This window comes from Amblyomma americanum, chromosome 8 (assembly GCF_052857255.1).
Source record: "Amblyomma americanum isolate KBUSLIRL-KWMA chromosome 8, ASM5285725v1, whole genome shotgun sequence".
Taxonomy (NCBI): domain Eukaryota; kingdom Metazoa; phylum Arthropoda; class Arachnida; order Ixodida; family Ixodidae; genus Amblyomma; species Amblyomma americanum.
Window position 1 is genome coordinate 75,661,288 of NC_135504.1, and position 11,560 is coordinate 75,672,847.

At 47.4% G+C, this 11,560-nt stretch overlaps 1 protein-coding gene across 1 annotated transcript in view; it reads right to left on the minus strand.

Moving 5' to 3' along the window:
* The window catches only part of LOC144102506 (uncharacterized), a 77,063-nt gene extending 65,715 nt beyond the window's left edge, over positions 1–11,348 (minus strand). Inside the window, exons 1-2 of the mRNA XM_077635764.1 lie at positions 11,325–11,348; positions 4,586–4,816 (exon numbers count right to left, since the gene is read on the minus strand). Of these exons, the coding sequence (XP_077491890.1) occupies positions 4,586–4,816; positions 11,325–11,348 (255 nt within the window). The remainder of the gene's footprint in view (positions 1–4,585; positions 4,817–11,324) is intronic.
* Between the last annotated feature and the right edge of the window lie 212 nt (positions 11,349–11,560).

Genomic DNA, 11,560 nt, shown 5'->3' on the forward strand with positions numbered 1-11,560 from the left:
TGAGCCGAATATACCAAAGATAGTGCGATTGTCAAGCTACGGGGCGTTTGCACTTCCCACGCACCGAGGGAACAGTAAAGTCACTGTCGACATTCGGCGTGAACTTACGCTTGTGCTTCATCTAGTTCCCCCCCCCCCCCCCACCAATATTGACCACCCGTACGTTTGCCTAACAGTGAAGAGGCGTAATCTCATGTTTATGCTTGGGGGTGCGTATCTGTCGCCATCAAGTCGACTTGACGTCGCACGATTGAGTGATTTGATGGCGGTTACACCCGGCCTTGGGGTCGTCATGGGTGACTTTAACGCTCATAACACTACGTGGGGAGGCGTTAGAATGAACGTTAGGGAACGAAAGCCTGTGTCCTTCGCCTCTGACCATGGCCTTCAGTGTCTAAATGACGGCTCCCCAACCTATATTGGAGGGACAACTTACACAAGCTGCCTTGACTTGGCTTTCGTTTCCCGATGCCTTATCAGCAACGTCCGGTGGTTTTCGGATACTGAGACCCGTGAAAGTGACCATATCCGTACATATCTGATCATTACTGGCCTTTCCACATGCACCTCTGCCACACCCATGCGACGCACAGATTGGTCAGCGTTTCAAGCACTCATGCAAGATGCTTGCAGAGAAGGTTCCTCAGCTGGTTTGCAAGGGAAAATTAAGGAGGCCATGGAAAACGCGACACGACTATTCGCCTCAATTACAATGTACACGGGAATGATATGCAAATGCAGTGCCTGCGATCACTGCGACGGAGGGCAGAGCGTAGACATCGACGCAGAAAGTCGAGCCTTGGCATGAGGGATGCGAGGCGCATGCAGAAGAAAATTCAACGCAGAATTCAAGCCCTCCAGGCACAACGTTGGAGGTCATTGGAGACGGCCGTCATCGCCGGGACCTGACGGTGTGCCATACACTGCACTTGCAAACCATGGACAAGAAGCTAGGCGTGTCCTTTTGGAATATTACAACAAATCATAATATAAGGGCACAGTTCCAGACGGGTGTAAGTCCAGTCGTCTAGTTCCGCTCCTGAAACAAGGAAAATTTCCACTTTACCTGACATCATACCGTCTAATTGCACTGGCTAGCTGCGTTGGCAAAGTACTGGAAAGGATTCAATTAACAACGTGGTCGACCTGGTGTCATCCGTTAGCGCCAAAAACCATTTCAAGCGCTTGACCACGGCATTGTTCCTGGACATAAAGGGCGCATACGACAGTTTAACTCATCAGGCTTTTTTGCACGCTATGGAAGCTGCCGAGCTTGATGGCTACGTGTTCTGCTGAATGCGCAGTTATTTATCCAACAGATGTCTCTTTGTGCAGAGTGAAGATGGCCACACGTCTTTTCATTTCACTTCCCGTGGAGTCCCGCAATGTGGAGTGCTTAGCCCAACACTCTTCCACCTCACACTTGTCGAGCTTGTCAACATACTACCACAGTTGGCGAAAATCAGACCTCTACTTCTTCTTTTATAGGATAATTTTGAAAACTTGGAAATACTGGACAGCCTTCCTGACGTCGCCTGAAGGCACTACCCACTTCCCCCAAGATATAGCGTTCCCACTGTATGTGACTTTGCGTTAACACGCCCAAAAAAGAGCCCTCTACATGTACACATTCTACAGGAGTACCAGGCACTAGAAAACAAAATATTTGAAATACACAGAAGTTAATGCTGGCAGGTCAAAAACAACTAAATATGTCGTCATCTCGGTTGTAGAAGAAAACTGGCAAAAAATAGTCATCGTCGTCATCACCATTAGCCTGACTACACGCTCTGCAGGGCAAAGGCCGCTCCCATGTCTCTGCAATTAACCCTGTCCTTTGCCAGCTGCGCCCATTCTATGCCTGCAAACGTGCTAATCTCCTCCGCCCACCTAAGCTTCTGCCGCCACATTCTACAATTTCTTTCTCCTGGAATCCACAGCGCTACCCTTAAGGACCAGCGATTATCTTGCCTTCGCAGTTCATGCCCTACCCAAGCCAATTTCTTCCTCTTGATTTCGTCTAGGATCTCATTAACACGCGTCTGTTCCCCCACCCACTCTGGCCTCTTCCGGTCTCTTAACGTTACACCTATAACTTTCCTTCCATGGCTCACTGTGTTGTTCTTAACTTAAGCTGAACCCTTTTCTTTAGCCTCCACGTTTCTGCCCTGTAGGTGTTACCGGTGAGATACAGATGTTGTACACTTTCCTCATCAGGGATATTGGTAACATGCTATTCATTATCTGAGAGAACCTGCTATATGCGCTCCACCCCATTCTTATCCTTCTAGTTATTTCCCTCTCATGATCCGGATCTGCTCTCACTACCTGCCCTAAGTAGACGAATTCATTTACCACTTTCAGCACCTCATTTCAAATTGTGAACTGCTGTTCTCTTGCTATAGTAGAACATTAATTTGGTTTTCTGCATCTTAACTTTTAGACCCGCCATGATTTGCAGTTCATCTCCTGAGTGACTCAGCAAGGCAATATCATCAGCGAATCGCAGATTATTTAGGTATTCTTCATTCACCCTTATCCCCAAGAGTTCCCAATTCAGGCCTCGGAATACCTCCTGTAAACTGGCGGTGAATTGGATTGGCGAGATCGTGTCTCCTTGCCTGACGCCCTTCCTTATTGGAATTTTATTTCTGACTTTATGGAGGACTATGGACCATGGACCATAGTCCTCCATAAACTATGGACCATAGTCCTCCATAAAGTCAGAAATAAAATTCCAATAAGGAAGGGCGTCAGGCAAGGAGACACGATCTCACCAATCCAATTCACCGCCAGTTTACAGGAGGTATTCCGAGGCCTGAATTGGGAACTCTTGGGGATAAGGGTGAATGGAGAATACCTAAATAATCTGCGATTCGCTGATGATATTGCCTTGCTGAGTCACTCAGGAGATGAACTGCAAATCATGATCAATGAGTTAGACAGAAAGAGCAGTATGATATATTTTTTGACATAAGGCTCATCTACACCCTGATTCCGCAAAGCCTGAATGACTGCTGAGGTTTCCACTGAGTCGTATGCTTTCTCATATTTAATACAGGCTTTAGATAGTGGTTGGTTGAATTCTGCGTATTTCTCTTTCATCTGATTTATAGCGTGAGTATGATACATTGTGGAATATTCTTTACAAATACCTGCCTGATCATTTGGTCGATTAATGTCTACGGTTGTCCGGACTCTATTAGCGATTACCTTAGTAAGTACCGTGTAGGAAACGGACAGTAAGCTGAACGGTCTGTAATTTTTCAAGTCTTTGGCGTCTCCTCTCTTATGAATTAAGATTATAATTGCGTTCTTCCAAGCTTCAGGTACGGACGAGGTTAGAAGGCAATGCGTTGCAAAAAATAGTTAGGCTTCCCAACTGTGTATCCATTTTTGCTGCTGAATGTCATTCAGTCTCTGCAACTGTAGGCAAACTAATAAATAACAGCATTAAAAACAGCATGATCTACACTGATTCTCTTAGCGTGCTCACGTTATTACATTCCAGAAATGCAGGCTAATCCTTAATAGGAAACATATTACACAACATAGAAAAAGTCAGGGCACCGCTACATATGAATGCCAAGCCGTCTTGGACTTGATGGCCGCTAGATGGGATAGATGGACTATATGGACATAAGAGCCAACTTATGCGCTTCACAAGCTCGCAGCCGTGAAATCAGGAAAGTCAACATACCTGATAGAGACTGTATTAATAGGCGCTAATTTGAAAGCTAAATGCCAGGATACCTAGGACAATGAAGTAATAAAAAACTGCATTTGGTGATGCCCATACTGGGTGAATGGAAAACATGTAGTCACAATGAACGTTTCACGGAAGTAATTTTATGCCATTTCTGTATGGCACATACACACCTTACAGACAACTTTCTAGTAACAAAAGAAGTTAAATCTGTTTGTGAAAAATGCTGATATCAAATTGCTCTAATTCACGTCTTATTCTTATGCACATAACTTGAATCAATGACCAAACATTTTGATCTATGCTACATGAAAAAACTGTATTCCTCTCAGAACTATTTTAGCCGAAGACACACTAATTGGTATCGTAAGTGTTATTAGCTTTTTAAGGAAAGCAGCTGTCCTTGAAAACCTCTGAATTCTAAACCAGTTCCTTACTACATATGGCGATACACATCAGCCACCTTCTCGTTCCTGAGAAGAAGGCTGAGGTTTTTATTTGATTTGTTGGGAGCCTCGATATCCTTGCCGAGGCAAGGATGGTTGCTGAGGTCACCTGACCTTTAAAGCTTTCACTAACTGCCCTTTTAAACCTCTTTTTTGGCATTAATAAGAATTATGAACTAATGTTTTAGGCCATCGACACCACTGATTGTTTTTTTACAGATTTGTAAAATTGAGCAGGCGACAATTTTCTTACACCTTGAGCTTGGCGCATGATAACGTTAGATGTTTATGCGCCACTAAAGCCAACACTCTATGTCATGAGGATCCCTTTCAGCTTCCTTCTAGAAAGCGCTATGCGGGGACGTCAATCCGTGTAAACGATGACGGTAACCATAATGTAAGCAAGTGCAGGCCAAAAGTGTGAATGTCGTACACTCGTGTGGCGAGGGATGAACGATGCCGCCCGGAGGAGGTCGCGCATCACATCAAAGGTCATGATGATTGTGCGCCCCGAGCAGTAGGTGAAGAAGGCGTCATCCGGGAATGATTCGTAAGTTTCAAAGAACACGCTCGTCGGGTCCCGAATCACGTGACTCCCGTACCAGACGTGGCAGTGCAGCGACCGTGGCTGCAGTGGCACAGCTTTCTCGATGTATTCCTGCAGCTGGAAAAAGCATTTGAACATTCACGCACTCTGCCAGAGAGGTACAGTTTGTAGGCGTTTTTAGAGTATTCCTACGTTACGATGCTATGACCCACACTCACGAAGTCAAAGGAACATAGCGGCAGCAGACATTTTCTTGCGCGACGTTGTGGTTATAATGCAATAATATATTACCGACAATGAGGCATCCACTTCGGCGCAGAGATCAGAACCAGCGGCGGATGCATGGCCAAACGGGATCTAAAACACCTTCCGAGGAGAGAACATCAACTTTCGCAATCACTGCAGTGTCTTTTCATGAACACCTGAGCCAAATAATACAGTTCTACAGGCAGCAGAGAACCCAAAATCACGCGCGACAGTTGGCGAGCCCTTCCTGGCGACCTTTTCATGCTCGCACCCTTCACTGTCGCTCGCATCTACGTATACATCTTGAGAGATGGCTATTGGTTAGATTCTTTCAGACGTTAGGCAGCTGCCAAGGCCGCGGCCAATAAGCCGCGTAGCTCCGGTGGGTCAGGAAGCTCTCTCCCGAAGGTGGGGCCGGCGGACGAGCGCCGACCTTCAAGTGTGCAAAAAGTGACGAGAGGAAAAAGAAAGGCGCGAAGACGCTGAAATTCAAATTTTGACAAAAGATAACTGTTTCTACAAAGCGGATTAAAAATTCTTCCTGGCAATATTCGTGAAACGGCGTGCTTTAACATTCCAGCCGTACTGCAACGTTAATAGAGCCTCTTTCGGAGCCTCTTTAAAGCGGATGGTTAGAAAAGGCAGCCAAGCTGTCACGTTGAGAACCGAGGAGCCGAAACAAAAGACTGCTCTTTTGGCCACACCAGCACGCCACTCGCACGTGGCATTCGTCAGGCCACGTTTTTCTTCAGGTAGGCAAAAATTGTTTTTTGGGGTGGCAGTTCCGACAGTGAAAAGCTATCTATCTCAAGTGCCATATAAATAATTGTTGTGTTCAATTAGCCTTTCATTTAAAAAATGGCCTGTTTGTCCGATGCAAGTTTTGCACCAAGATAAAAGAGTGGAATAGACAACGCCCTGCTAACATGCCACGAAAGGATCTCTATGCCGCGTTGTGCAACCCATGTTCTTCTTGTTTTCGTTAACCTTACCGCAAAATTTTCATAGCTGGAGAGGGGCTGAGAAACCTGCGTCCACTCCTGCTTTGCTTCCAACTTTCGTAAGTTTATGCGATATCCGGTGCATTCAAGGTAGACCCAAGCAGCACAGGTAACCTGCCCAATATTCGCAACGTATTGGCAAAGACGGGCCCGACAAAGGATCGACCAGAGTGAAACCATTAATTTCCAATATTAGGCCGATTAGCTGTGCTGCTTGGGGTTCAGCGACATTTTTGCTTCCCATGCACGCTTCATCTGGGGCAGCTACTTTTTCAGCGACAGACGAGAGAAGGGCTTGCGAGTATCCTCACTGCGACAGCCTAGATACTTGGCTCGAAAAGCTGTCCTCTAGCCTATGCTGACCTGACAGAGTCAAGGTGTTAATAAAACTTGATTTAACGATGTTACGTTTCATTAGTTCTGAATGGGATGGTAATAGGAAGAATGGGCTCTTTTCCTCTTGGTTCGAAGGCCCAGCAAGTGTAATGTGGCGTGAAAAAAACCATGAACTCCAGAAAGCGTATCACAACTTGTTTTGTAATTTGCGTGAAGCACTTCAAGATGTGCTAGTGTTTTCTTAAATGCACTCAAAACTTGTGGTACTTCCGTTAGAAAGAAACTAACTTCAATTCGATTCACCTTTATTTTCAACATCTTATAATGCTGACGGCTTCCCAGGCAAAAAGCTGTAGCTTGAAGGGGCCTGGGCACCGGCGGCGCGCAACAGTGACAGCAGTGCAAGAAAAATCTGTAAGATATCTATTATTCGAGAAAAAAGCGTTCACACTGTATCCTAATTTTACAAAAATAAGATGTGAAGGAAAGTATAAAAAGATATGAAAGGTGTTAAACAAAGAGAACCGTTTACATGCACACAATACAGGAAAACTGATAATCGTACAATCTTGCTGCTTACTTCTATAGTCGGGTACAACTTTAGAAAACAGGACAGACCCCGCCCAGATGACCGAAATGCAGCAGCCAATTGCCACCGCGACTAAAGAAATAGTCCCGCTCAAAAAATTGTGACTGCTTCTAAAACGCGTATTTCTCGGTATAAATCAGATTTGTGTATCTTGTTGAGTGGTTTAGTAAAGCTATCAAGATGTAAATGCTACCGCATATGCTGGATCGCGAGAGAAAAATAACTTCGGGCCTTATACAACGCTGTGAGTCGTCTGCTACGGAACAAGATCGATGGCATGGAGCGACACTCGAACGACGCCCTGTTAGACGCTCGGCTATCTTACCATACTGCTGCCAACGGTTGAGGAACTTGTAGGTTGGTTTCATCCGCGCACGCTTTACCCATTTATCGTGATAATGGTTTTGCTCCATCACTTCGCCACGTCCGACGAGAAACGCAGGGGCACAGTACACCAACACACCAGCCGCTCACAGTGGGTACCAGACTTTGGCAAACTCCCCTCGCCGCAACTTCACTTAAGAGCAAAACAAAACACCATAGAACCAACACGCGCGATGTTTGTTTGCAGCGGTGTGTTGCCGCGGTATCCTGTTTCCAGACGAAGCGCAGCGCAGCGTCAGCGATGTTCGCTGTTATCTTTTTTCGTCGGCTAACGGCTCAGAACAAGCGCACGTGGCACTAATTGTGCATCGTAAGCTCGCAGTAATATTTCCGGCATGACAGACACCCACAAATACTTGGAATTCACTCTGACGGAGGGAGATGTACGCAGCTGACGCGACTCGGTCCAGTTCGAAACGAGGGCGGCCATGTTATGGCGCGTTCACACTTGAACATTCGGCGGCGAGAGCAAGCGAAATCCGCTGCCGCCGAAAAGCTGCATCGTTCACACTTCCTGGCCACCGCGTCTCCGCTCATCGCCGATGTGTCGTCTGCTCACGGCGTTCACAGATATGGCAAGACGTTAATCGATGCTGTCTACGTACCATAACCGTATGCACACTTACGTACGCTAAATGCACCTATTTTGCCGGACGTTACGCAATTTCTAACATTCTCGCTTTTAAAAGTGTAATTTTGGCCTAGTGGCGCCATATGGTGGTTATGACGGGAACCACTGTTGTCAACAAACCGACGCCCCTCTTAAGCCTAAAAGGGGAAGGATCGTCACCCGAAATAAGAAGTAAAGCAAATTTATCACTCAAACGTTTTCTTATGGGCGAGATGAGACAAAGCGAAAGACCGCTGGTTCTTTTATGGCCAGTGAACGCGCTGAAAAAGGCAGTGACAGCGACGAATTCAGTCCGAAGCGAGGCCTCCTGCATCGAAGGGCGCCGCCATGTTTGTGGCCGCGGGTACTCGCCTTCCTATTGGCTGACGAGATTCGGCGTATTTTTTTCCGGCGGCAGAAATCGGTCCTGGACCGATCGGCCTATCCGCTGGGTATTTCGGCGGAATCTCAGTCGCGGCAGCGGATTCCGCTCGCTCTCGCCGCCGAATGTCCAAGTGTGAACAAGCCATTAGGCGTGTTCTTCGTCGGCGGGGTCACCGGCCGTCCGGCTCGTGACGTCAACTGAAGTGCGCGCCTATTGGCGGAGGCTCGTGTGCATCCGCCTTTGAGGGGTAAATGCCGCTGCTATAGTGTTCTAGAAGGGGGTAGTGGGTTCAGGGAGAGCCCGCGGATGCGCCATCTCACGTCGATAGCGCGAGATGGCGCAACCGGAGCACCGGCTGTAAAGGACCCGCGACATACCCGCGATACGCGCTGCATTCGCAGCGCCGAGAAAGCTGTGTGCATCTGGTGTAACGCCGAAAATCGGACGTCTGCAGCTCCAATGCATTTTTCTTAAAACCTAACTCTCAAGGTAAAGAGCCCGGAAAAGGTGGAAAGGCGGACATGCCATAAGTTTGTGCGAAGATAAAGCCGACCCGACGAGTGCAGACACAGAGCCGCCGTACGACGATCCGGTTGCATTTCTGAACGCAGACCTCAAAAACAGGGCAGAAGTAAAATTGTGGTTGAGCAAATCGCTTAATTTTCCATCAAAATTTTCGATGCACGTCCAGACGCAATCACATTCACTGTTAAAGTTAGCTAATCAATTCCTGCACGCGTACTTACGCATCCTGAACAGAGAGATCCCGAATGGACGAGGCTTTGTTTCATCAAGTTCAGCTTTTATTTTACAAAGTACACATTCACTGAAATCTAGAGAGATAATTCCTGCTACGGTGATGTCATTAGTAGGCGGTCACGGCGGTTCCTGCAATGCGCGAAATTCCGTAATAAACATGTAAAAAAGAATGTACGGGAACTAATGGTAGCAAACAAGTTTATTGGTACAATAAACGGGCAGCCACCTCTTTTTCAAGGCACTGCTTACGGCTGCTACGAGAGAGGCACTATAGACAACGCTTATCTTCGTGAACAATTTGTTTTTCCGCCGTTCCTGTTGCGATTGGTTCCACCCTTTTACATAAAAGTGCAGCCTTGTCAGTACATAGAACTTCGTCAAACCTGTTGTGAGCGCATCTGCCTGCTGGCTGCAACCTAAGGCATAACGAAAATTTGCCTTCACAAGCAGCATTAAATCTACTATGCTGTCTCTGCAGAGTTATTGCGACTGAAGAAAACAGGGAATACGTTTTATAACTTCTTCACTGCCCGGAAAAGTTCTTGCGAAGGATACAACTCTCCCTTGTCACATATCACTGAGAACTAAGAATTTCTGCCTTCCTTATTGGATCTTTCCAACAGAAAGGCTTGGCAGTTCTTGCAGTCATAACGTTTAAGAAACTTTCGGGCAACATACCCTGCCATATAATGCATAAGCCGGTCGTCGCTCTTCTGCTCTACATACTCTCTGTGCTCAGCAGAAATACTCTGAAGCATGCGCTCGGATGAAGCTAGGTTGCCTTTCTAGATGAGCTGATCGATTGCAGCAACCCTGTCTTTAGCAGGAGCATCGCACGCACACTGGAGATAACTTATTTTTCCACTACCTCTGTTAAGGTCAGCATTTTCTGAGCGCACTGTCTTGGCAAGATTGTAAAACGACAAGCTGTTGACGACAATTAGAAACTGTGTGGGGGTTGGGTGGTCGTTGGACCCGCAGGATTGCCTGATTATGCCAAATAAATTTTGCAGTGGATCCTGGCTCAATCTGGATGTCATGATGTACTGGAAAATTCGGCGTCTTTCCTCATCTTTCGGCACGGTAAAAAACGACGGCCGCTTTCCTCTAGTCCACTTGTAGCCGGTTTGACACCCGGGAGCAATGCAGTGTCGTTGCTGTTGACGATTCAGCATTCCTACGTTTCACGAATGAAGAAGGCAGCCGGCGAAGCAAACTAATATGATGCGCTGAAAAAACGGATAACAGCCAAAGCCGCAAACCATGCGTGAACAAACATGCGAGAGGCAGCACATGGGCACCACCAACAGCCAGCCCACACGACTACAGCGCCGCCGCTAACATCCGGGTCCCGTCCGCACTCGCGGCCTCGCCGCAATGCATGGGGCGCGCCGGCTGCTGAACCCACTACCCCCTTCTAGAACACTATACCGCTGCCTTCTAAAGTTGTACCCGACTATAGGGTTCTGTCTTTTCGATCGCCTACTGGCCCCGATCACCTGGCCGCCTGCCGGCTGCATGCCGGCTGAACGAGCAGCGAGCAACGCACGGCGCAACAACTGAGCCACGAGCGTGGGCGGGTTAGCGATAACATTGTCGCTTGATGCCCAATGGAAGCGGTGTCAATTGATCCATGTAACAAAACTGATTGAGGAGATTAGCCAAAAGATTGCTGCAGCCTTGGGCCGACTGGAAGAGCTGGAAAGAAAGGTAGACAGACAGTGCACGGCAACAGGGATAGGAGCAACAATGGAAGCCCTGTCGCGTAGATATTGTCACGGAGTGGTGACTGCAGTCCGGAGAGCAGAAAAGCTGTAATAAATGGTGTCTAAACAAATATTTATTTGGGCTGACTTGCACCCAAAGTAGACTGAATCATTCGGCGGCGGCGTAGCAACAAGCGTGCTCGGCGGTCGTCGAACAGAACGCCCGCTGCTGTCGGCCGTGCTCAATTTAAAGCTGATAGCGAACTTTCGAGGTAAAGAATGAAAAGTTACTAGCACATTCTGAAACAATGTAGAATCAGCTCTGCCTGGATGCGATCAATCGAGATAAATCTGGTCGCGTCTTGTATCGCAAACAAAGCGATAGATCGGCGCGACGGCAGCTTTTAAGAACGAACAAGCAAACACTGCCGAGACTCGGGCCATATTCCCCTTTCAAAGAAGCATCGACCCGATGCATTAAAGCAATTAAGGCAACTAGCAACAAATAAAACGGATCGTGCGAAAATAAACACAGAGAATGTGGAAACACAGAGTCATTTAGCGCACATAATAGGGCTTCAGACGGACGACATGGACAACTGGTCTTACCGGGCGTCGCTGGGATGCAGTCATTGCGTCAGGGATGACTTCATAATCTAGTTCATTTAACGCACGAAGAATCTTGTACGGGCCGAAATAGCGGCACGAAAGCTTTTCACTCAATCCACGGCGGCATATGGGCGTCCAAACCCAGACTTGGCCTCCTGTCTGTATTCCGCGTTGCGTCTTCGTAGGTTGTAGCGTCTGGCGTCGGTCCGCTGCTGGTTTTTGATCCTTAACCGGGT